We start from the raw sequence: 26,379 nt of genomic DNA, 5'->3' as shown, positions 1-26,379 counted from the left end.
TATAGGCTTGCTGTTATCCATGAAGAATTATTTCTCCCAGATTTTTTTTGCTGATTTTCAGGATTAAAAAGAACAATACCTTCTACTGTTCCACACAGCAGTGCCTTTCTGGATTTCATAAATCAGGCTCTAAGCAGATACAATTAAGATGTCATTAAAGCTGAAACGCTGTGGTGCCCAAGCATCTGTCTCTGTTTTTTTCACTAATTTGTACTTCCTGCAGTTTCATCGTCGTATCTCTAGAGAGATCTTGCAGGTCCTGTGCCTTGTTTTTCTAAAAGCTCCAGATTTCCACTACTCTTTTGTTAATGTTGGTTTGCGTTTTGTGTTCTTAAGAGGGGATTCTGTGCCTCTATGGAGTATTCAAAAAGTACGGGGTAACAGATTGTGACTTGCAGCTCTCCAGAACTGCAAACATAACAAGGCTGGCCTTTCTCTTCTGTGTGAGGTAGTGGAAGCTTTAAAAAGCACCAAGGGCAGTTAAACAGCCTATAGATAAATGTTTAAAGCTGTCACTGCAGTAATGTAATACTGATTTGCATTTGAAAATCTGCAGAAAATAAAGACTGAAAGCAAACTGCTTAGTTCAGTAGTCTCTTAAAAAGTTATCATCCACACTAATGATTATGAATGTCTTTTTTGAGGTACTCAAAATTTAGCTTTATTATTTCTCCTTTTTCTAGAAAACAAGTAGAATTAAATATCTAATGTAGAAATAATTTTGTAAAGCCCTCGGTTTGAAGAAATCTTTTAATTATCTCTTATTTTCCAAACCAGCTGTAAATGTCAACATTAATTTGCCCTTCGATTTTGGCCGTACAAGGAAGAAGTGTGTGACAGTTGTAATTATATTTTTTAAAAAGCATTCAAGTAGCAGTAAACTGAACATATCTTATTTTGTAGGTTCAAGGCAAAGACCCTTCTGTTGATATTACTCAGGACCTTGTCGATGAATCTGAAGAAGAACGTTTTGATGATATGTCATCACCAGGTCTGGAATTGCCGTCTTGTGAATTAAGTCGACTAGAAGAAATTGCAGAACTTGTGGCGTCTTCATTGCCTTCACCATTACGTCGTGAAAAACTCGCACTAGCACTGGAAAATGAGGGCTATATTAAGAAGCTCTTAGAAATTTTTCATGTGTGTGAAGACTTGGAGAACATTGAAGGACTACACCACTTATATGAAATTATCAAGGGAATTTTCCTTTTGAACAGAACTGCACTTTTTGAAGTCATGTTTTCCGAGGAATGTATAATGGACATAATTGGATGCCTAGAATATGATCCGTCTTTATCACAGTCACGGAAACACAGGGAATTTCTGACTAAAACAGCAAAATTTAAAGAGGTGATACCTATATCTGATCCAGAGCTGAAGCAAAAAATACATCAGACATACAGAGTACAATATATTCAAGATATGGTCCTACCCACTCCCTCAGTTTTTGAGGAAAATATGCTCTCAACACTTCATTCTTTCATCTTTTTTAATAAAGTGGAAATAGTTGGTATGTTACAGGTAAGTTTCATGTTTTCGCAGTCTCTTTTATTTGTGCTTGAGTAGAGAAAGTTGGATATTTTTTCCTGGAAAAATTGAGGTGCTTCGGTGGAACCTTCAGTTGTGTGATTCTGAAAGTAATTTTGAAGTGTGACATAAAAGGCAGGGATTTGAGTGCTGAGCTGTTAGATATATGTTCTCATATTTCCAATTTTGGACTAGATTCTTTGTAACTGATTCAAATGCAGCAAACACAGAACCCTGAATGAGGTTGTTTGGAATGAATAGTATTGTTTGCATTTTGAAGCGTTGAAGTTAGTTTTGGTTTTTTTCTGTATTTTGAACCATGACACACACACACCCCACCCCACCCCCAAATTACTTCAACTAGATTTCACAAATACTATCTCATACCAGGATATAACTGTTTCTAATTTTGAAGTAATTTAAATTAGTTGTTTGGAGAGTACAGAACATAAGAGTGCCTTAGGTGCTTGAATATTTTCTTAGTTTGTCTTGTAAGTCGCCAAATAATACTGCTTGGAATTACCAGTTTTTCATGATCTATGTCTTACTGCAAATATAAATAGATTCTACGATGCTTTAGATACTTTACCAGCATGTCTTTAGTATTCTGCACCAACCCATGAACTTCCTGCATGGTGTAGAAGTAGACGGTACATCTCTGTAATGGGAGCTTCCTAAAGCTTGCAACTAACTCAGCAAAGTGTTACAGCACACATATTTTAGTTTGTAGAAGTTAACTATCATTATCTTAATTCTCCTAACATTTAATAAATGAATAGCCACTCTTTGTAGGGGCTATCTGATCTGGAGAAATAGACAAAAATGCTTGCTGCTGCTGATTACCTTAATCATATTTCTCTTCAACTGAATCTCAGAACGCACCCTGCTTATTTTCATGGAAAATACAGCAAAGGAGAGAGAATTCCTTCTGTCAGAACTAGGCCTCCCGACTTTTCATCCACCACACTCAGTTGATCAGAATACTATTGTTTATTAAAGCTCTTGGAGCTTTAATCTGTCATGTCCACACATGTAGTATTTGATAAGTGGCAGATGTGCAAGACATCACCCGGGGCTAGTAGCTGAGGCAGGTGCCTTTTGGTCTGACCATTACTTATTCGAGCAGCCGCTGGAGGCCTGGTGGAACACGTGGGACATCTTCAGTAGTACTAGACCCCACCTTATGCCCAACTGAACCAAACTCCTCACGTCTGTATGTGTGTCCTTGGTAAACAAAGGCACAAATGCGTATCTGAAACAGTCAGAAGACCCTAATGGTTTTGGAGCGGCCAATTTGAGAAAGCTTACAAGCCTGACTCGGAGAGAGTGCTGAAGAAGATTCAGTTAAGGGGTCTCAACTTGAGTATCCAGTATGACTAGTGTCTCTAAAATATCTGGACCTCTTCACAAGGGTTGCTAAAAGCAGAGTCCTGAGGGTGATACATTTTGGTTTGAGGAAGAGAAGGGGCTTGGGAGTCTTGGGTTTCGGTGGCCGATTCTGAGAGGAGTCTTGAACTTTGAAAAGGAGGCTGGGCAAGGAAAAAGGGGACCTGTTCCTGCAGAACTATTAAGGGCATGTTTGCCAGTAATCCCCAGGTAACTTGATGGAAGACTAGTGGCTGATTAGTTTCCTTTTTTCTGTCTCTTACAATCTGTGTTACATTAATAGACAGAGGGTAAGCTGGTGTTAGAATATCAAGGTTTAGTGTGGTTGTGAAACTTGTTAGTTGCCATTTACAGTTGAAATAAAGGTTCAGATCTGATGTTGGTTGTGTGACTGCAAGTTTCTGAACCTTATTTTCACTTCTGTTGCTTTTGTCTGTGGTTGGGAATAAAGTATACTCCCTGTGTGTTGGAGCCAGAAGAATTAGCACTGCATCACTGTCAAAGTTAGGTAAATATTTCAAATTGTTCAAGTGCTTTCTACAGCTCTGAGGAGCCAAGAGCTGTAGTGCACAAGGAAGAAAATACATCCTGTGCTATATTACATTTCCTATTCCTTTCACAGTACAGCTCTGTAACATGGAGGGGGAACTCCCTGAATTTATAAACAAGAATCTGTTGGAAATTGACATTTATGATCAATTCTTGGTTTTGAGAGAATTAAAAAAAGCTATCACAAATTCTATGCCCGTTGCATTTCTAAGAGATCAAAAGGCTTGACTTACTGATTTTTCAAGTTCTCACAGTGTAGCTCTCAACCAGGTTTTAGACCTACTTACCTGGCATTTATTTATTTATTCATTTCTTTATAGAGCAATATGTCAGGTTGTGCTTTTCTGTAATCTCTGCCGCCTAAAGTTCCATTTTTCCCTTTCCTTTTTCTACCCCCTCCTTTCCCACAGTCCATGTATAAAATATATGATTCTGTTCCTTCTCATTTCTTTAAGCAGAATAAATAATGTTCTGAGAGCAAAATTAGAAGACTGCTTTTGTTGATTGCACTACTACAACTAATTCTTAAGGCCTTTCTTCCATTATGTATGGTTCAGCACCTTTTTCTGTAGCTGGTTGTGTTATGATACTTTCGTGGAGGTGGAGGTGTTATTTCATGAAGGATTTAAAGTTGTCTAATTGGAGTTCCTGGCATTCATTATTTTAGATGAGATGCTGGTGGTCACTAACTGTATGTGTGTACATTAGAAGCTGTTTCTTTTATAAGTCATTATTAACTGCACGGTTTCTGGGTTGCTTCATGGTAGTTTATTGGTAGCCATGGATGAGTCTCAAGTTTGTAGTTGATGCATAATACAGGTTGTTAATGCTTCTGCTGTTGATTTTAGGTTTCCTCTCCTGGACCGTTGAGAGTGTGACAAATGAGTGATCTTTTTAGGAAATTTTACTTCTCAGATTAAAAGTAAACTCCCTAAGCAGCTGATACCCTGCGATATACTGCAACTGTTGTGTGTACAACTGAGATGTTTTATTTTTTTTTCTCTCTCACTGGCTGTGAAGGAGAAGAAAAACTTACTTCTACCATGAAAAAAGGATGAGCTCTAAGGAGCCCTTTTCATGTCCTGCTGTGTATCAACTACAGTGGCACTTGGCAATATCCTCATCTCAAATTAACTCAGCCATACATTAGTTACAGAAAAGTGACTAGAATTGGCTACAGATTGTGCCATTTTTATTTTTTTTTGATAGGCCAGGTGACTTTACTCAGAATTACCACTGTGTCTTACTTAAGGTATTTGGTGTCAAGATAGGACATCTAAGGTCGCTGACATTTAAGGTTGGTTTTTCAGCTACAGCTAGTGAGTTCTGTAAATAACAATAGGCTGATTCTTAAGAATTCTGGTTTTGTTAGGAGAGATTTTGGACGTCTTTAAAAAAAACAACATAAATTCTATAGTCATGGAAGATACCTGCTTCCATGATTTTGCTTTCTTCAGTAGGCAAGTAACTTCTGCCCATTCTGTGGTAAAACCAAAACCAGAAAATAGGTCACCTTTGGCATTTAGGGTTATGAACTGTATTCCTCGTTCTGTGTTCATTAAGGTTAGCTTTCCCATAATCTTTATAAAAATACTTACACTGATAGGCTTTTCCAAGAAATGGAGGTTAGCTTCTTTGTGTTTCATTGTCTTAAGATCTGTCGCTTTAAGTAACTACGTCAAAATCTCACTAAACTAGATACTGTTGATCACGATGGATAATAAACCCATGATACTACAGAATTAACTGCTGTGGAAACCTACTCAGTTGTAGGTTTTATGATTCACTATATGTAAGATATGAGAGAGGTATATAACTTTTTTTTCCAATTTCAGCCCCTCTTAATATGCTCTTACTGCTTGGGGTCCAGCCTGTTCTAGTCTTGAGATGTCATAGCCACCAAGAAACCTTGCTGAAACACGGAGTTCACCAAGTGTTGAGTGTGGGGGTGGGACAGGTAAGTGGTGTTTCTTACTTTATATGACGCTCTTTTGCAATTTGAAAAATACATACTAATGTTCACACTGGAGGCCACCAGTTCTTTCCCTTTGTATTATTAACTAGTTCTTAAAAACAAAAACTTGCAAAACTGCGCCATAGAGTGAGCAAACACTGTTTCCTTCCGTTCTGTCCCCCCTTTCATTGGCGTATTCTTTTTACCAGCAAGATCCTGCGGTGTTTTTCCAGAATATGGAACATTGTTAGGATAAATTTTGTGCGGTTAGACTTCAGAGTCTTTTATTTTCAGGAAAGTACAGAGTAGAAGGGGAAGATTGGACGTATGTTAAAATAATATATGTGCCTAGTAGAGCAATGATCACATGGCATTACTGTACTGGTAAATCAGCTTTTTAAAATACAGAAATCAAATTACTGATAGTCCCCATCTCCCTTTTCAATAACTAAAAAATCGTAGGCATTTAGGTGTATCTGTATATTTTACTGTATTTATATATAACAATGGGCTGGGTTTAATTTTGAAAGTGGTTTTACGGATGGTTACTTATAAACAGAAGAACCCCATGGATGTAAATGTAATTATTGGTAGTTGTTTTAGAGGAAGAATTTTGTCAGTGCATGTTGGTAGGTTTGCCCAAACATATTAGGACTGGAACATCTGCCAGCCTGCTGTTTTTCAGTAGTTGGCTCAGGAATAACCCTGGAGATTACTTTCAGCAGAATTTACCTTGCAATAAAGTACAAAAGGATGTCACCTTCTGGGTGAAATGACTTAGTGAAAGAAGTTTGCAAGTGGTGCATGCTAATAATTTCTGACATGAACTTCTTCATTGTAGCAAATTATTTTCAATGTGTACAGAAACTGCAGATGTGATTAGGTGGATCCTGCTGGTGTTTCAGCATGTTGTCTCAGGTGGAAATAGCTTATTGATAGCTCATGAAGGCATGTGTGGGAAGGCAGTCTGAGATAAAAGGGACTGAAACATTTTAAACTCTAAAATCTTCCAGTGTGGTATCAGGAAGGAATGTTCTGTTTGATGGTAACGTTTTATGAAACTCACTTTCTGGGCTGAAATATTATTTCTGCCTATAATGAATATGGAGGTAGAAAATAGCATGGAAGATATCCTCTTTTTCCAGGTTAGGTGTCACTGAGTTTCTTGGATTTTTTTGAGAAAGGGATGTTTTTCGTCATTTTTCTGTAATCGCACACATGAAGTATTGGATAACTGAAAGTTAATTTAAGAGACGCCTGCTTTTGAAAATGCTTTAAGTGCCTTTTGGGAGGAGGAGAACTGCTTTGAAAGTTGAATCAGAAATTTGAATGGTGTCTTTTTTTGGATCCTACTTTGTCTGTGGGTTTTCTTGTTTTTAAAGTTATAAATGATTGAGCAAGTAGATGACCCGGCTCAATTTTATCTCATGAACTTTGAAGCGTATTAAATCATAGGAGCATCTGCTTAGATGCTGCAAAAGCATAATGGAATATACTTAGTGTTTGATATATGCATAGTTTAAGTATTGCACATTTAATGTGAAGTACTTAATGGGAAAATAGCTAGCTTCTACAATTACCCTGTAAACTGTCGTTTGCAGTTTCAGTTTCTTGGAAAACAGTTGTGACGTTCACAGCCTCTTATGATACATCCAAATGGGTTTTGATACTTCTCTGCATGAGGAGGCCAGATACTGCAAAGAATTAGGCGTTTGGGCCGTGTTCATTTCACAGATATTTTTGGGGGGATTTCTGCAAGTTGGGAAAAAGAAAACAATTGAGCTTGTGTAAATCTAGCATTTGGTGTTGGTGCTTTGTGACTTCTAAAAGATGTGAACTCTGCTCTCAGACTGCATTTCCATAGATTCTGGTAGTGTTGCTCAGGAATGTTGTCTTTAGGTACGCCGCCCTTGTCAGTAATTTTACAGCTTGAGAGAGAATGTCTTGTATTTAGAATGTTCACTGCAATGACAATTTCTCTATAAATGTCAGAGAATTGGGGGTTTTCCCATCAGTAACAGCCTCTCTACCTTTCATTAAGTATCTGGAATGAGGTAACTCCTAAAAGCATTTCGGGGCTAAGGTGTAACTGCAAAGGTAGTAAGAGGTTGGTTTTGTTTTCTTGGAATAATTGCCTACATATTTTTATTATTAAATTATTAATAATTTACTACATTTTATCCATGTAAGGGGAGGGGGGATGCTTCGAATCACTCAGATCTATCTTAATTCATCTGATTTTTAAATAGACTGTAGTAGTTCTGAAGTCTAGAGATTTCAGATAATCCTATTAATTTAAGAATGCAATGGATTTAGTAGAGTTTGGGAGAGGAGGTGGTGTGGGAAATGATTCAATGTTATATTTAATACAGAAGTGTAAAATACTGTGTTATAGTATGTATGTGGAAGGATGAAAAATGGTTACATACCGAACTTCTGCAGATTCTTCCTGAAATGTCAGCGTTGATGTCTTTCATCACTTCCCAATGTTAGGAAGTCTCCTCTACAAATCCAAAACACATGCAAGCCCAGTAACAGGGTGAGTGGGTTGGCCTCCTCTGTGGATAGCCATATCTTGACCCTGGCAGGGATGTGGCAAGATCTGGTCAGAGCGCTGAGCTGGGATCCTGCCCACGCCTTCTCCTGCCCAGCGAGGCCCTGCCTGTCGTGCTCTGAGCCGTGTAGTGCTGCAGGTGCAGCTTCCCTGGCTGCCTCGGTCACCGGGGCTCTGCAGTGGGTCATAAACAAGACCCATGTATCACCAGCAGCAGTGTAGGGGCTCCTGTCTTTCCACATTTTGACTTGAAAAAAATAATTTGATGCTTTGGGTAGTATTTGCACCTTTTTTTTACACGGAAGCACACTTAATCATGGCTCTGACATATTGAAATACTGAAATTTGCATTCTTTTTTTGCAGTGATCATTCTGAGATATTCTGTGGTACTGACTTGCACTTACTGTCAGGTATTATGAAGGAGGTGAAAAGTTAATTTCACACTTAGAGTGGAAATAGAGGTTATGCTTTCCAGTTGGTGATAAGCATGGATCTTGTCAATAGTTTTGACAGATAAGATTAGTTTTACATCTTGATCAAAATAGCAAACAGATAAATGGAAGCAAACTACTTAGCCTTTTCTTAAATGCACTGCTAATGATGGAGAATAACTTGATGTTCTTCAAAAGAACTGGTTTTTTTGTTTCATTTTTTCCATTTTGTGTTGGTTTTTTAATTTTACTGAACAACTATGTCAGTATCTCTACTGTGTGTTAGTTATGTTACCTGTGAATGTCTAATGAATTAAACAACAGAAACTTACCAAGCCATATAGCAGCTGGACAGCAGGTAGTCAGGTCACCCTTGTATGCTTCACAGCTTAAGTTACGTTTCTTGAAATCAAAGACCTTAATAGTTGTTTTGAACATGTTTGACAGTTGAAATGTTGAAGTCAAACTTTACATTTCCAGCTCTCTGTCGTCTGGAGCAAATTTCAGGAAACTTCAAATGAGGCCTCACCTCTTATTTTTCTTTTGATTTTGAAGCAGTCACAGAAATACCACTGAAATTGTGTCCAGAAATCATTCTTTTTCATCATCACTGTTAGGTCAGGTTAGAAGCACAGCGCATTAAACAAGAGGAAACATGGGGCGTAACCTAAATACAGGGTTTTCCTCACAGTGTGGTGTGTTGAAATGCCTTGTAGGGTAGTAGGTCATGCCAGCCTATCTGGGGTTGATTTGTGCTGTGCAGTGCCATGTAGAGAGCGTGGATTGCGTTGTGACAGTCCTGTAGCTGCCTTAGCGTGGTGTGCTGTTGGAACTGAGGTACTCAGGTTCTCAGCAAGGCTGCAGGGTGAGCCTGGATGAGATACCTAGATAATACGCAGTTGTAAAAAAGTTCATGTGGATGTATCTGAAGTACTTTCACGGTTCTGCTTTATGCTGCGTAAACATAAGCAAGGCAACTTTGTTTTCTAGCACTATGGTTTTGGGATGGAGGGATGTTGCACATGGTGTACTGACTTCACAAGAAAGAACACTGGCAGCTTAGAAAAAACCTGTTCATATCTGATGTACAGGTATCCTTTTCAAGCAGGTGCTGTCTTACTACTGTATAATATTGGGGAAAGGATGGGGAAGGTTTTATTTCTGGTTTAATCTTCTGGTTGTTAGAACTGTGAAGGTTATGGGAAGCTGAGTATTGCTGCTGCTTTCAGGCTAAACACGTTCGTAATGCCTTGGCTGTGTAGTTTTGCTAAGGTACAGCAGCATGAAAAATAGCAGCATGGTTTTTGATTGCTGCCAGCCAGAATGCTCAATAAATGCTGTATGTAATAGGATCAAAATAGTTATTTTGATTTGATTTCTAGAATTCACCTTTCACAACATTGGGGGGAAAGAATCTACAACGTTCTTACTGTTAGGCAGCTCACCCTTCATGGTATCCGTGCTTTAGTTCTGCTGCAAGGATCTCGTAACATTTCAAAGATATATGTGTGTGTAGGGCTGAGACCATGTTTATAAATGTATGTAATGTGTATATATATATAAATAAATATTTCTAAATATATGTAAACAGTTGAAGCAAAAGTATTGTAGTGTGGTTTAGGGGGATGGGCACGTTACAAGGAGGAGGGAAGTTAAAGAAAAAGTCATAGACAAAATGATGAGAATGCCAGTAGAACTAGAAAAAGGACAACCGAAAGGCAATGCAAGATATGTAGGAACGGAGAGTTAAGTGTTGGGGGGTGGAGTGGTGCTGAACATAATGAAAGCTCAAAAACAAGATTCATATTAATTTGTTTGAAAATTGAATGATTAATTACAGTACACAAGCATATGTTCTCTTAATTGCAGGAGGCATGGTTTAGAAGAACTTTATATTATACTTAGCTGCCTTTTTGATTTTGTCAAATAAACAAATGGTATTGTTTTGCCTTTGTAGGAAGATGAAAAATTTCTGACAGACTTGTTTGCACAACTAACAGATGAAGCCACGGATGAGGAGAAAAGACAGGAATTGGTAAGAAGACTGTAAAATATACATGAAAGGGACAGTTGCTACAAAGTGATACATGCATCTTTTTTTTTCAGTTACTAACTAGTATATTATTACTGGTTTTCAGGTAAATTTTCTGAAAGAGTTTTGTGCATTCTCTCAAACACTGCAACCTCAAAACAGAGATGCATTTTTCAAAACCTTGTCTAATATGGGCATACTGCCAGCACTAGAAGTCATATTGGTAAGTCAGTTCAAATTTATTTGTGAACAATTATCTCCAGAGAGGTTTTTTTAAAAAAGTAAGTATGCCAAACCTCAGTCACATGGTTTTCTGAAGGGTTTGCTTTGTCTTAGCTTAGCGTGAGATTCAGAACATTTTAAACATTTTTGTAAAACTTGAAAAGTAGTTAAAATATGACATTGGTAAGTGCCTTGGCACTTTTATATTTTTGTTTTCTCATCTGCTTTCCTATCTTCACATGCTGCTTGGTGTACACTTAAGTAAAAAAATAGGGAACTAGATCAAAGGGCAGGGAAACCATAACATTTATTTTGCCCCACAGTTGTCAAATGTACAAAGAGGTTAGAGTCAATTATGTTTTAGAATACAGTTTAGTAATAGGTATGACTTGTAAGTAGGAATTAAAAGATACTTACTTTCTTTTCTTCATTCAGTTTAAGCCTTTATTTTGAGGAAACATAAACGGTTTTATTTGACTTTTCAGGGTATGGATGATGCACAAGTACGAAGTGCAGCCACTGATATATTCTCATATTTGGTTGAATACAACCCATCCATGGTACGAGAGTTTGTCATGCAGGAAGCACAGCAGAATGATGATGTAAGTAGAGGGTCCTCAGAAATGTGTGTATTTTTTTTTTAAATTACTGGTTTATATTTACAACTGTATGAGTGACATGAGTCCTCATTCTGAAGAAGTATGGAATGTAGTCATGATGGTTACAGGGTACTGAACTACTGTGGTTTTAGAAGTTCTGTTAGTCAGGGGACATGAGTGTTTGCCCATTTACATATTCTTGTTCTATTGAGTGTAAAATAAAGCAGCTTAGCATAAATCACCATTTTGGTAAACATCAGCTGTCATACAAGCAAAAAAAAATGTTTTTTAATTGTGGCTTCCTTTAAATGCAAAGTATAAATTTCAGTCTTGATCTTAGCATGTACACGTGTTTTTAATTTACTTGTAAGAAACCTGTGTTCATTTTAATGTCGTGCACATTGAAAGTGGAATCATGGTCCTAAGTGTTCAAGACTAAAGGCTAAATTAGATTGTTAATTTCAGAACGTGTTTTAGCTGCTTGCCTTTTTACTGTTGAATAACTTAACCAGAATGTGTCGCTGGGCTGTAAAGTTAATTTGTTTCTGTTAAGTTTAGGGTTGGTGGTGTAGTTTACATTGTACAAAATTTTGATAAAGCACCATCTCTGACCAGGTGGGGTCACCCTTTCAGAAGGTAATTTCTGAATTCTGAAGACTGGGGGCAAGGGAGTAGCATTAGAATTGACTTTTGCTTTTTTTTTTTTTTCTTTTTCCCTCCTGTTAGGATATATTACTCATTAACCTCATTATAGAACACATGATTTGTGACACAGATCCAGAACTTGGAGGGGCAGTGCTACTCATGGGTTTACTTCGTACTTTAGTTGATCCAGAAAATATGCTTGCCACTGCCAATGTAAGTAAATGCCTTCAAACAAAACTACCTTTGGTGTTTTTAGAGTATTTGATGATATGTATTACATATAGTTTGTTGGTTGTTTTTTTTTTCATTCTTTAGAAAACAGAAAAGACAGAGTTCTTGGGTTTCTTCTACAAACATTGTATGCATGTTCTCACAGCCCCTTTATTGGCCAATACTACGGAGGACAAGCCTAGTAAAGGTAATGGCACGCTGGCTTTTGGGCACATCAAGGTGGTTGAATGTCAGTGTTTAAAATAGAATAACAAGGAATGTTTTTTGTTTTAAGGAGAACCTGAGACTGTGATACATAGTTCAGAGTAAAATGTTGATTCATGATTTAGTCATTTAAATAATTTATAAGTAAAATCAGCAGACACCTGCTTTAAGAACTGAACAGCATTTCCTGGAGATTTTGCTTCAGCAAAAATTAAAGTATTTGTATAGTTTTTAGTAACTCAACGGGACTGTTCATTGACACAGAATTGTAAATATGCGTAAGAGTTTTTTAAGGTCAGGAATTACTAGAGAGGATGCAAAAGTGCCCCTGATAAGGTGTGTATCACAATACTGTGCTGAATTTGAGGGTATTGGTTCTACATCAGACTAAGAACACAGAGATCTGTGATGATAACTGTTCTTGCTGGCTACTAGCAGCAACACTGTTTGTTTATTAATAGTATAACACATCTAAAATGGAGGTAAAATGAGAGATGTAAATGAGACATAAATGTCCTCTCAACTTTTTAATTTATCGTATAGTTTTCCAAGGGATTACTTAAATTAATCTGTTCTATTTCAGCTGGCTCCCGGATAGATTGGGAGTGAGATTTTTTACCATTTAAAATACTTGTGTTCTTTAGCGGTAGACAACCTGGCAATATTTTTAAAAAGGTAACACTACATTTAAAAAAAAGAATAAATCTAACGTTTATTTATTATTTGTCTACTTAAAAGCAGGGTTTGTGTTGTTTTGTATATGTTGTTATGATTATGTCCTAGAAGTATTAAAAGAGCCCGAGATTTCTTGCATAGTACTTTTGTTAAAAGGCATAATAGATCACATTTTTAGTACAGACTGAAGTCAAGGCACTGCATATAGGGCAATACTTTGATACAGACGTGGACATCCTAATGAGATTTGGTTAAATAAGCCTCGCTGCTCCTGCTGGTGTGAAGTTCTATGTTCTCTGAACTTTCAAACACTGATTTAAGACAGACAAAATGTAATTGTTTCTATAGTTTAAGAGGATTTCCTGCCATGTCTATATAAATAGAAAATACTCAGTCTATAATACGTTTGTTCAATTTCTGTTTTGAAGACTAAACATACCCTGCAGCATGTTCCCTAAGCTATCTGTGGGAATATACAAGAACTTGGAAATGTTTACAAGACTGCAGTTGAGTATTAGAAGTTTGCTTCTGGAGGCAGTATCCTAGATATGTTTAATTATTTTGGTTTTGGTTTTATTACAGATGATTTTCAGACAGCCCAACTCTTGGCATTAATACTGGAATTGTTAACTTTCTGTGTAGAGCATCATACTTACCACATAAAGAACTACATCATTAACAAAGATATCCTGCGAAGGGTACTTGTTCTCATGGCCTCGAAGCACGCTTTCTTGGCATTGTGTAAGTTTGAAAGCTAAAGAATAAACTAGTATTTTGTGAATGTGGAGTGTTGCATCTCTTCGTTCTGCTGGAAGAAATCTTGTGTTTTGCATACCAATTTATATGTTCGTCAGCTAGTATTAGTAAATAAGTTTACATTTATAGATGTCTTTTTTTCTAAAAAGCAGAAGGATTTTTGTTAATCTCAAGGTAGAGGTGAATTGAAAAGATGGTATCTCAGTACTCAGTATCCTAAGAGAACCATTGTAAGTTTTGATATTTTTTAGTAGACATTATCAAAGGTATTTAATTAGAGATACAGTTATCTGATTGCATTAAAACACACAGAAGCTCATTGTGCTGCTCTTCAAACTCTAGTAGTTCTTGACCATGCTCTGCACAGTAATAACAAAGCAGTGTGACTTAATTTTGGAGGCAAGGAAGAGATTTTTTCCATTATTCTGTTGTGCACATAGAGTAAAACAAAGTCTGAAGTTGACTGAGCAGTGCCATGCAATAAGATGGAACTTTTAAATTTGTGACTGATTCACCTGAGGTTGGGTTTAGAAAACTTGAATAATCTTTTTTCATGTGCATCTAGCTGCAAACCAAAATGTGCTGCCTTGTAGTGAGATGACCTTCTGCTTTCTCTTTATGCGTGGACATTCATGTACTTGTGTATGCTTTCGGGAAAAGCTTTAAACTGGATGTATATTAACTCTTTGGTTTACTACATGTGTGAAGAAAATGTAATTTACAGATTTTAAAATGAGATAGTTTTCATCCTAATCAAACAGGGCTTCATTGAATGTAATCAAACTTACATTTGAATAATAGGAATGATAAGCAAATTTCCCAGTTCTACTGGGAAAATATTTTCCCTTTATCATAAGTAATTTAAAAAATGAAGATACACCTTTATGTTAGTAGTAATATAGTTAAACAGTAGTATATTATTTCTTCAGTGAACAGAAGTGGTTTCACTTGTACAAATATATGGAGAATTTCTTTATGATAAAATAGACAAGTAATCTTCAGCAGTATAGTCAAGACTGTTGAGAAGCATAGAATTAGCTGAAAGTATTGTCTGGTTCTAATAATGTAATGCTGTATAAAAACTGAGGTTGCAGATTGCCCCGAGTAATTTCTGGATTTTTTTTCGTCTAAATTTAAAAATTTTAAAATTCTTATGGCAATATTTCTGTTTCAGGTGCCCTTCGTTTCAAGAGAAAGATAATTGGGCTAAAGGATGAATTCTACAACCGTTATATAATGAAAAGTTTTTTGTTTGAACCTGTGGTCAAAGCATTTCTAAATAATGGTTCCCGTTATAATCTGATGAACTCTGCCATAATAGAGATGTTTGAATTTATCAGAGTGGTGAGTGCTGTTACGTACTGAAGATACTTGTTGGATTGGTTAATCTTGGTGGTTCAAGATGACTTTTCTTTTTACTTGTTACCCTAAATTATGCTGTCATAATGGGACCATGTGATACTGTATTTAAATGAACTTTCTTTTATATCAATGTTACATATTTGTACATGTTCTTTCTTACATTCAAGCAGTACCATAACTTGAAAATTAAATTCAGTCAAGAGTGTATTCACAGTAACAAGATTTGCAAAGGCAGTGCTAAGCAACTTTCATCATGCAGATTGGATGATACTGTTATGACAGGAATGTGATTTGAAGCTATTGCTATAAACCCATCAAATTTAGCTGTGCTTTGTGATGTCAGTTAACAGAATATGGAAATATACAGAAGAGATACCAGGGGTTTTTGTGTATACTAAAGGAGTGATAGAAAGTTTCTTCCATGGGGAGTCTCTCGAAGTGCTCATGCCAGTTTGGCTGTCTGCACAGTACTGTTTCCTCACTGCTGTTTGCATCCAGATTCTGACAAGATTCTGCACAGACCATAAATGTTGTAAGTGGGGCCAAGCTAGGGTGCAGACAGTTGTGGAGGGTTAAGTAGGTGAGGAAAAAAGGAGGTTTTGTCACCTTTTGCTGTCTTCCATGCTGATGACCTCTTTCCTCTTTAAGCTGGGACTCAAGGTGATTTAAGACTGAGATGACCTAATCATCATGGAAGAGTTGATGTAAAAATGGTTTTGAAGCCATGAAAAAAGTTAATCCATATAGGTGATGGCACTGACTTCTGTGCTGTGGTCTTTCAGTACTCCGTGAGACTGGGTGCTGATTCTACAGTTTATGCTATGGGGAAATAAATGATCTTCTATTTTGTTATCCTCTCTTTGACATAGATACCCAGGTTGCATTTCAAGAACACTTCTTGGCATCTCCCAATATTTTTTGTCAACTTTTTTTATCTAGGTTTGTTTTTAAAGAGAGAAAATGTATAAGAAGTGTGGTTTTGTTGTTGCTGATGTATTTACCTTTCATAAGAGGTGACCTTTGAGCATGTAGCCAAAAAGGAAAATAATCAGTGTATTAAGATTTATGTTGCTTTGTTTGTCCTTATTAGATGATAATTCAGGTGTTCATTCTGCAGTGTATTCCCGGGGCTGTGCGGTGCTAAGAAAGCCAGACAGTGCACAGGAGCAGTTTTCCTGCTGCAGTGTGCAGAGCTGTGCTGCTCTCAGCTGCCTAGGGTGGCTTTGGGCAGCCACAGCGCTAAACTGAAATAGCAGAACAGCTGGGAGGCTTTTGTAAAGGACCTTGACCAGCACTGTGCGGCAACAAAGGAAAAACTTGATGTTTGTTTCTAATGAAAAATGTCTTCCTTGTTCTCATCCTAAACGAATGCATTGAATAATTATTTTTGTATAAGTAATTTATTTGCAGCAAGGAAAGAAACAATATGAATGTGAAGTCTGTATCTCATAGACATATTTTTTCATCGAGTGATTACAACAGACACCAGTTAATCTATCAGTGTAAAAATATTTACAAGTTTCATTGGGAAAGACCTGTTAGATTTGGTTTTGGTATAATTTTCTATCGGGGTTTTAGAATCCGTGTTCAGGAGAGGATACTGCTAGAAATTTGCTGCTGTTATGCCTGTTTTGCTAATCAAATATTTGAAGCTCTAGATTTTTAACTACACTTGTATGTGTAATATTCATTTTAGCATAAGTAAATTAATAGGGTGCTTCCTATGGAATGTTAATAAAAAATCCCTCATTTGAGTTATTTTCTATTAAATAAATTCATTTCAATTAAAATAATCATAGCATAAAACAATTTGCTTTATGTTTGTTCATTCCTGTAGGAAGATATAAAATCGTTAACGGCTCACGTGATTGAAAATTATTGGAAGGCGCTGGAAGATGTAGATTATGTGCAGACATTCAAGGGACTGAAACTACGATTTGAACAACAAAGGGAAAGACAAGATAATCCAAAACTTGACAGGTAAAATGCACTAAATGCTCTTACTAGTATATTAGTGCTTTACTAGTTTAGACTCCTGCTTGCATCTTAAGCACTGTTGAATTTACCTGTTTAAAAGTGTGATTTTCAGATGTGTCGCTTCAAACTCTTGATCAGCTTTCAGCTAGCATTAGTTGCTGGACCCCCAGTAATAATGCTAAGTTGTTATATCCTAAACTTATGAACACTATTTTGATGAGGCTGGAAGCCTGTCAAGTGAAGTTCATTTGCCCAAATAGCAGATTCCCACTGTTTCTTTTAAAGGATTATTCAGTTGTGAATTTCCATTCTGTGGATTTTTCCTTCAAAAATTCACATCAGATTTCCTTTTATTTTAATTAGTTTGGAGAGTAGTTATTTAGATAAGCTCTACCAAAATGATTGAGAAATAGAATATACTAAGAAATTTTCAGAGAATGCTTTTTTGTCACTGTTAATTTGCTGATGGAGTAAAAAATAATTTGATGTAACACGTGAATCACTCCTCCTGTTTGCCAGAACAGAAGTTCCCTTCCTTAGTACGCAGTTACCTAAGGTTAAAAGGTTAGGGTGTATAAAAATAGGAAGTTTAGGACTTTTTACTCCATTTATTTTTGTCAAATGTTATTACTACAAATGTGTAGTTTCATTAAAAGAAAACGTACTGCTTGTGTGAATAAATGAGTTACTCTTTAAGAATTGTTAGCAAGACCTGTTCTTGTTCGGTTGTCCCAAGTTTGTGTGAAAACAGTTTAAGAAATTAATCCTAAATAGTCATACTAGGACATCCTTAAATTTCAGACTTTTAAGCTATTTTATTTTCTGCCACAAGATTTCTTAACCAATATTTAAATTTCGGACTGGTACAATTAAAATGAGAGTGTAATCATAGATTTGTTTTTAAAATGTTGAAGCATTTTCAAAAGTATACATGGGATCTGCAGTTTTGGGTAGTAGTATTTTACAGGTGAGACGATCTTGGCTTGTGTCAGCTTAAGCTTATTGTTTTAAACAGCTGTGAAATTCAAGCCTATGATTCTTGCATTAATGCATGTGTTAGAAAGAGCACCCAGCCACTTCCTTCAGTAACTTCCATTTAGTATAGGAAGTAAAACATTAGGCTTTTCTTGGCTTAAGTTGAGCTAAGTTGATTGTGTATAGGGGTGTTGCTTGACTTTATCCAGCAGAAAATTATAGCTTCAAGGTCTGTAGCTCAACCAGCCAGCTTTTTACTTTCTTTCTTCATCTTACATAGTGGCTGCACAAGCCCCATTCACAGTCCATGTAATTTCTTAAGTGAAAACCCAGAAATAATAAAATGCAAAACCCAAGAATCTGTTTACCCGTTTTAGCAAAGAATAGTTCAGTAAGGAAGGAGGCCAAAAAATTTGTTGACGCAGGCCACAAAAGTATTCAGAAGAGTGCCACTTAAGTAATATTTTTACACTATTAGCAGAACTTGAATGTAAATGCAGTGTAAAGTGATGCATTGTGTATAGATCCAGATTATAATGTTGGCAAGCAAATTATTCAGTATTAAGATTTTTAAAACTACATTTAGCGTTCTTATTTAATACCTTGTAGTTTCCTAATTTTTCCATTCTGACTTTTTCCTGCAGCCAGTAACGCAAGACCTTTTCTCTAAATAGAATAAGCTGAGACTATATTATTAACATTTTGATTCCAGTAACAGAGACTATGAAAAACATCAAATTTCAGACTTAATTGTGACCAGTGAATTTTGAAGAAGTGCTACAGAAAATGTGTCAACCGTTTCATGCTTTTGTTGGAAATTGACTGTTAAAAATCAACATTAGCAATAAAAAGAGTGTTTTTAACCTCTCTTCCACTTCTCCTCCCCCTATTCTTCAGGGTGCACATCACTGTCCCTCTCCTCCAAGGCCGTAATACTGCTTCTGTGAGAGAAAAGAAAAGGAAAATGGAGCTGAGATAGACCAACACTAGTAATAGATCAAATGGGGAGGGAGAAATAGCACTTTGTATCCAAGGCTCTGAAGAATGCAAAAGTTTGATAGTGACCAAAAATTTAACAGATGGATGTAGCAGAAAGAAATAGCTGTCTTTTTAATGTGTCTATTTTAAACTGAAGTCACATTTAAACTAGATTTGAGGTTGGGTTTGTTTTTCTCTTTAACACATTGGACCCCAAATACTGACAAGTTGTAAAGTATTTTCAGAAAAAGTCTAGTTTCTAAACTCTTTGTTTTACTACTTTTTATTTACCAGTGCAAACTGCTAAACCTAGCCTGAATGCAACTTTAGTGACATTTATTAAAATTACTTTTAATAGTGCTGTTTGTAAGCTACAGAATTTTGGACAAGGTAGAGTAGCCTGAATGTGCTATTAGCAGAGTTCTACCTTATTTGATTCTTTATAAAGAAAAGTTTTTAATGCTTTTTGCATTGAAAATACAAAGATTTGCATTACAGAATGATTTGCTGGTGGTTTTATTGCTCTACAATATTTGTATCTGTAAGCTGTCACTGTAAATGTCAAATAGAATTTTTATTATTAATATGAGCTGGTTTTTTAATCATAAGTTTTAAAACTTACTGTTCTGCAGCATGCGTTCCATTCTGAGAAACCATAGATACAGAAGGGATGCAAGAACCTTGGAGGATGAGGAGGAAATGTGGTTCAATACTGATGAAGACGATATGGAAGATGGAGAGGCAGTGGTGCCCCCTTCTGATAAAACTAAAAATGATGAAGATATTATGGACCCTATCAGTAAATTCATGGAAAGGAAAAAATGTAAGTGATGAGAAGAAGAATGCCATATGGTTTATGTAGGAGCAGTAACTCCTATTCTTTAGTCCTACTGCAATGAAGGCTCTGCATGTATTTATTCCGAAGTTCTTAGATTTTGAAATCGTGACACCAAGTTGGTAGACGACCCCTTCAAAACAAGTTTTGTTGTCTTTAAAATCGGAATGATCCAAAACGTTGTTGATTTCTTAAAGCATTTGAGTGACAATCTTAGCTGATAGCCACGTTTTCCTGTGTTTTATTCAAGTTTCTAATTAAAAATCTTCTTGAAAATGTTCAGGTGATATCATTGGTAGAATAGAAGTGTTCATTCCTGGCCAATGGCAACAGCTGGTAGGTGGTATAGTCGTTTGGAGAGGAAAAAAAAAAGTCTGTGATGACTCACTTTACCAAGTTGTACATAAAATATTAAGCCTTTTCCCACACAGTAAAGTCATTTGTAATTACATTTTTTGCTTGATTATATTGCTTTACTTCCTCAATTTTTTGTGTGTGTATTTTTTTCTCTCCAGTGAAAGAGAGTGAAGAAAAGGAAGTTCTGCTGAAAACTAACCTTTCAGGCCGTCAGAGCCCAAGTTTCAAGCTTTCCTTTTCCAGTGGTACAAAATCTAACCTTACCAGCCAGTCATCTGCAAGTAATCTGCCTGGATCACCAGGGTCTCCCGGATCACCAGGGTCCCCTGGGTCTCCAGGATCAGTTTCTAAAAGCACATCTCAGATGGCAGCTATTACAACTAAGGTAGTTTTGAATGGACATAGGTTGACTTAATTGTTACAGACTAGAAATTTGCTTCAGCATCTCTCCCAAGTTTGTGTGAATTCTGACGTGTTAAGTAATAATGGACTGTCTGGTTTGTGTGTACTTTTTGTCTGGCCTTCAGCATTTTTAAGGAGATCTTTCATGTATATAAAAAGAAATAAAAGCTCTTTTAACGCCCAAACTGTTGAAGTATGAAGCATATCATTAGCTGCTCTTTGCAGTGATCTTTACTGTGAAATACAGACAACACCTGGCTTTTGTTAAATTGCACAGGGTTGTTTCGCAGGTAGAAATACTTTGGAAACATTGCCAAATTTTGCCAGGCTCCATGATGTCCCATGAGCTCCATTGAGAATTTCTACTGTTCCATTTTTAATATTGTTCAGCATGATAAAACTGGCACGTGTGAAAGAAAGAAATTGTATTATGAAGGGGTGGTTGCTGTAAGCCAGAACAAAAAGTAATTTTTAATATCTTAGCATGACTCCTTTTACCTCTTGAAATAACGTAGTTTTGGGTTGGAACACACTGAAATAGAAGAAGAAAGCCTGTTTAAATAATTTTAAAATACATTGTAGGATGCTGTAAGTATTATTTCCATTTCTGTGGAAGGTCAGGTATGTATCTCAGTTCTCAGGTGGCCTTGGAATAATTCTGATTCCTCCTTATTTTTTAATGCCACCATGCTGCTTGTTCACCTAGTTTTTAGTAAAGGCAAATGGGGTTTTAGGGTTTTTTTCTTCCTTATAGTAAACACGACTTAAGTTTGTGTTTGGGTTACCTTCTGTTGAAAACTCCAGTGTGAGAGGAGTTCAGCTGATGGAAGAACTAAGGGACACTTCCTTTAAATTCTTCTGTGTAGGAAGAGGAAGCAGACTTATTTCATTTATTAAAAAAACACAGTAGTTAATCAAGCACTTCTATAAAGGCATAAAATTGCTTGGAATACAGTTCAGTCTATTCTGTATTTCTGCTGGAGGCTTGTTCTCAAGCGTAATTCCTTGAATCTGAAATGGACTTGACATATGGAGCGTATTGCATACAGTATTGGCTCCAGAATTCCAAGTTGTGATGGGAAAAGAAAAATGATCAGGTTACACTGAATACACAGTGTACTGAAAAAAACTGTTCATGGGTTCAGGCATAAGCTATCTTCTTTCACTGCAGTGTGCACTGTTCGTCAATGTGCTACAGTTGCAAACTAGAAACTGTTAAAATTGGGTTTTTCATTAATTACCTGATCCTATTATTTTATGTGTAGTATACTCAGTGTTATGTTGTATGTGACTGTTCAGAATGTGTGTAACTGGCTGGAATTTTCTGGTTTGGATGTCTGTCACTAGACACCCAAATAAGTAGTATGATCTTTGAGTAAAGCACCAGTAACTGCCATTGTAGTCAAATGCTGGTTGAGCTTCAGAAATTGCAGCTTAGTGTAGTTGGAGGAAGTTATAGAAGTTCATGCTGCTTTTTCATGGGTACAGACCTGCCTAATCTTAAAATTTGTGGTTATTTGCAGTACAAGGGAGTTTTTGATATTACTAGATATGCTTTCATCTTTAGTGGCCAAGTTGTTTAAATTCTGTAAGCTGTATACCTCATTTAATTGTATTATACAAAAAATTCTTTCAGCTATTACACATTTAAAGTAGCTTCTGTGAAGACAGCCTATGTTTTGCAAGTATTGTGATTCAAAAATTCAAATTGAAGGATATTCTGTATTTGTTTCTGAAATGCTTCCAGATTGCTCATTGCTGCAGTCAGCTATGCTTGGTACAAAACAAAGAAAAAACCCAACCACCCCCCCCCCCCCCCCCAAAAAAAACCCCATCTTTACAGATAGAGCTTCAGGGGCACTTACAGTGGCACTTAGCAAAACTAAGTAGACTTGTGGATTTTCTTAAATTTCAACTGGAAATACTTCTATCCAGTTCGATAGGTAAAACCCTGTTTTGGACTTACTCATCTAAACATTTTCCAGACAATGTCATTTTCATCCATACTGAAGGATTTATTTTTATTCATTTTACTCAAAACTTCATGAATCAGTATGTGTATGGCAATATTCTGTGCAAACATAATTTTCCAATACAAATGTGAAGTATCAATGTACAAACATTTTCTTAATTATAGTAATTGTGTCTTGTCTTTGTAGGGAGGCCTTGTGGGGCTTGTAGATTATCCTGATGATGATGAAGAGGATGATGAAGATGAAGACAAAGAGGAAACTTTACCTTTGTCAAAGAAAGCAAAGCTTGAGTCATCGTAATGGCAACTGCTGAAGAACATTACCAGTTGGGGGAAGGATATTTTTTCCAAAAACAAAACAAACCCACAGCAAAGCAGCAATCTTTTGTGAATTACTGTGTGTGACACAGATCAACCTATACAAACAGATTTCTGCCAATCAAGTGCCAATTCAAAGGAGCAGAAGAAGGGGAAGAAATACTTCGTTTAGGGGAAGGACTTAACGCCTTTGAGCTCTCCAGCTTGGACCACACATTGCCCTTTTCTCAGGGAAGGAAATGGAAAACAAAACAAAACAAACAAACAAAAAGCCAACAGGGCAGGAGTTTTGTTAGTGGAACTCTGGATTGGCTGGTCAGTTGCTACAATCAGAATATGCTTTCTTGGACCATGTATGAGACTTCTGAAGAAAAGGCATTTTTTGCCATAATTCTTCACTAGTTAAGAATGCCAGCAGTTTCTTTGTATAAAAGAGACCTGCCTTTGAAATCATACATTCTGAACATTTTAGTCAAGCTACAACAGGTTTTAAAACCTCTGAGGGGGAGGGCTGAATATAAAGTTTTCTCTTTTTTTTCTTTTTCTTTTTTTTTTTTTTTTTTTTTTTTTGTTTTTGTTTTTTTTTGTAATCTGTTCCCTTTGCCCTTTAAACTGCAGAAATTTTTTTGGAGGTGGGGGATTTGTTTGTCCCTTCTTGATTAAAGATTGAGTGGAATTCTAGATGTGGTCACTTTTGTGTCATAATTTTTTTTTGCCCCCCTGAGTGTATGCTTAGTTGTTGAGTATATATTTGGGACCATTAAAATTTTTTGATGTAATATAATCTCACTGTTGTGCTGGTACCTGTTTCACCCTGTGTAATTTTGTTCTGCATCACAGTTCTTAATGTGTTTAGGATTTTATGGAAGATGGTATAGTTTTTACCGGGGGAGAAAAAAATCTTACCACAATGTGCATAAAAGCAATACTATTTTGTGACTAAATATTTTATATGAAATTTTACATCAGCAACTGTCGAGAAAAAATTCAGGGAAATAGGATGGGATAAAAAAAGTGAAACCTATAAATATGAAATTAGTATTCCAAAGAGACTTTGAAATTTCGTAACTCAGAACAATGATGGTAGACCAATTCATCAACGTGCAAGGTGGGTGATTTAGGAATACCAATATATTGACTCATTTGACTTACAAAAATAAAAAAGACGTAATTAAAGCTGAAGGAAAATGGCATTAGTGGTATTTTTTTAAAACCTCTGAATCCCTTTGGAATACCAGTTTTAGTGAATCAAAGATGGTTGTAGAATACTCTTTACAAGGATACCATCTTTCAGTATTCTCATACTCAGTTGAAAAACAGCAATTAATCTTTGGGTCTAACTCAATGACTACATTCTTCCCCCTTTTTCCAAAAATCTAAATAATATTAGTTGGTAATTTGAAACTGAACGTTATTTCCTGCTTCCTTACTACTTTTACAGAAGATGGCTTTGATTGCACAGCAGTGCTTCCTAAGAAGGGGAGTTTATTCAGTTGCTTTACAAACGAGACACCCTTACATGTATTTTCTAGTTGGTTTCCTTTTGGACATTCACAGCACCAATGTTGCAACAATCATGATGTTACACGTTAACGTATCACATACAAATAGAAATAAGAGAAATTAAAATCTGAGGCTGGATTATATGTGACCACACCCAGGTGTAGGTTAGCACTTTTGTTTCTGAAAAAGGTATGTTTCGTGGCATATTCTATGCAAACTACAAAAGTCAAAGCTTTTGTGCTTGGACTTCGTATTAATACAAATTAGTAATCTCAGTTTAAATAAGAGTGTGCATTAGGCAAGAATAATTAGCTATCTTTTCCTCAAAAAGTTCATTTGAAATTACTTTCCAGGGTTGAGTTTTTACAGTGTGTTTGAAACGTCTGTGACAGGGCAGTTCTCAGCAATAAATTTTACAGAGAGGGCGAGACTTGAGCACTTGGTCACTACAAGATTCGATACAACCTGCTGCTGCAATGTGAGAGTCCCCATGCTGTCTCAGCGACGTATCTGAAACGTGATTTTTGCAACTTTGGTGTCAGAGCAGACATCGTGATAAGGAAATCTGTCATTTTGCAGGTTTTCTTAAGCAGCCTGAATTTAAATCCTTCCCAATCTGTCAAACTTGCCTTGAGCGTAAAGCTCTTAAAATCTATCCATATCGTCTTCATGTCCTCCAGGCTGTATCTCAGGAAGTCAGTTTGTCTGAGTTGGTTGAAGGAACATTCTTTGTTAACATTTTTTATGTTCCTTCAGCTACTGAGTACTTGATCTTGTGATGTCTGATGCTACGGTCTTCTGAACTTTAAGATACTTTCATAATCGTTGTAGGAATTCTGGATTTTGGACTTGTAGTACTTGAAACATTACATTTAACAAAAGAAATGCTATCCTTGTTACTGGTGTCAGTCAGAATGATAGTGGAAGTAGGAATATTTCTGAACACTGTATGTTTTCATGAAGCTCTAAAAGACTGGTAAAATATAGGTTGCACATCTTTTAATGCTGTCTAACTTGCAGTTAGATGGTTAGTTGTCCTCCCAGTTACTTAATGCTTGTGGCCTGACAGGACACGTCGACACTTAGATGATATATTCATGGAAGCTGGAAGTGGTAGGTGAGTTGGAGACAGTGGTGGGTATGCTCTTGTCCAGTGACTTTCACTTTTTACATGGAAATCTTAAAATACATTTCAGGAAAAAAAAGGAAATAGTGGGATTCTGAGAAGTGATAGGTATAAAAAAAGAAAGTGGTCGTGACTTAAGAGGTGAAAAAATTATGTTACGAAACAGTGTTCCATTCTAGATCTTTCTCTGGGCTGATTTTTTTATTTTTATTATTACTAGTTTTAAAACCATTTGTCTGCATCCCAGTAGAGTTGTGTGTATATATTAAACATGGCTTGATCATCTTAATTGCATCTTAACTGTATCCTTAAGTATAGTTTACAGGGCAAACCCTTAAGTATCATACAGGCAAGATGCAACACGCTTGAATCATCAGTATAGGCTCCTGTATTCTTTCAGTGGCTGAAAGACTTGATGCTGGGTACTCTGCGGTACACTGCCCAGCTTTGAGCCTAGGTTTGCTGGGAATACCAGACAAAAGTATATGGAGTACCTGGTACCCCAAGGAAGCGCGCCCTTACGTTAAGGAAGGTAGTTCCAGGTAATCTGGAATATTTCCAGATTTTCTTCCACTGTACGTAGGGGCTTCATTCAGGTAACAGTGCACATCACCAAAAGCTGTTCTCTCCTATGTCGTGAGGATGAAAGGATCTGAAAGCTGGTGCATCTAACAGTAAGTTGCCTCTCAAATGTACCTGTCTGTAATGTACCTGCTTGGTAAACAAGGTCAGACTGTTCATCCACCTCATAGCCCAACCAGGTGAGACATCAGGTTCTTAGGGAATGAAATGTCAAGTAGGCCAAATC

The 26,379-nt window shown here is 36.5% G+C and overlaps 1 protein-coding gene across 2 annotated transcripts in view; it reads left to right on the top strand.

The window, feature by feature from the left end:
• Positions 1 to 23,726, top strand: part of PPP4R3A (protein phosphatase 4 regulatory subunit 3A) — a 43,098-nt gene extending 19,372 nt beyond the window's left edge. For both annotated transcript variants that reach the window (XM_056345892.1, XM_056345893.1), the window contains exons 4-15: positions 904 to 1,521; positions 10,360 to 10,437; positions 10,541 to 10,657; positions 11,142 to 11,258; positions 11,982 to 12,113; positions 12,216 to 12,318; positions 13,593 to 13,751; positions 14,941 to 15,110; positions 16,966 to 17,108; positions 19,691 to 19,881; positions 20,409 to 20,635; positions 22,812 to 23,726. In XM_056345892.1, coding sequence (XP_056201867.1) covers positions 904 to 1,521; positions 10,360 to 10,437; positions 10,541 to 10,657; positions 11,142 to 11,258; positions 11,982 to 12,113; positions 12,216 to 12,318; positions 13,593 to 13,751; positions 14,941 to 15,110; positions 16,966 to 17,108; positions 19,691 to 19,881; positions 20,409 to 20,635; positions 22,812 to 22,925 — 2,169 coding nt within the window. In that variant the 3' untranslated portion in view covers positions 22,926 to 23,726. The remainder of the gene's footprint in view (positions 1 to 903; positions 1,522 to 10,359; positions 10,438 to 10,540; positions 10,658 to 11,141; positions 11,259 to 11,981; positions 12,114 to 12,215; positions 12,319 to 13,592; positions 13,752 to 14,940; positions 15,111 to 16,965; positions 17,109 to 19,690; positions 19,882 to 20,408; positions 20,636 to 22,811) is intronic.
• The last annotated feature ends 2,653 nt before the right edge of the window (positions 23,727 to 26,379 follow it).

Source organism: Falco biarmicus, chromosome 7, assembly GCF_023638135.1.
Source record: "Falco biarmicus isolate bFalBia1 chromosome 7, bFalBia1.pri, whole genome shotgun sequence".
In the NCBI taxonomy this organism is placed as follows: Eukaryota; Metazoa; Chordata; class Aves; order Falconiformes; family Falconidae; genus Falco; species Falco biarmicus.
Note: the sequence above shows the minus strand (reverse complement) of the source record. Positions and strands in the feature narration are given on the sequence as shown.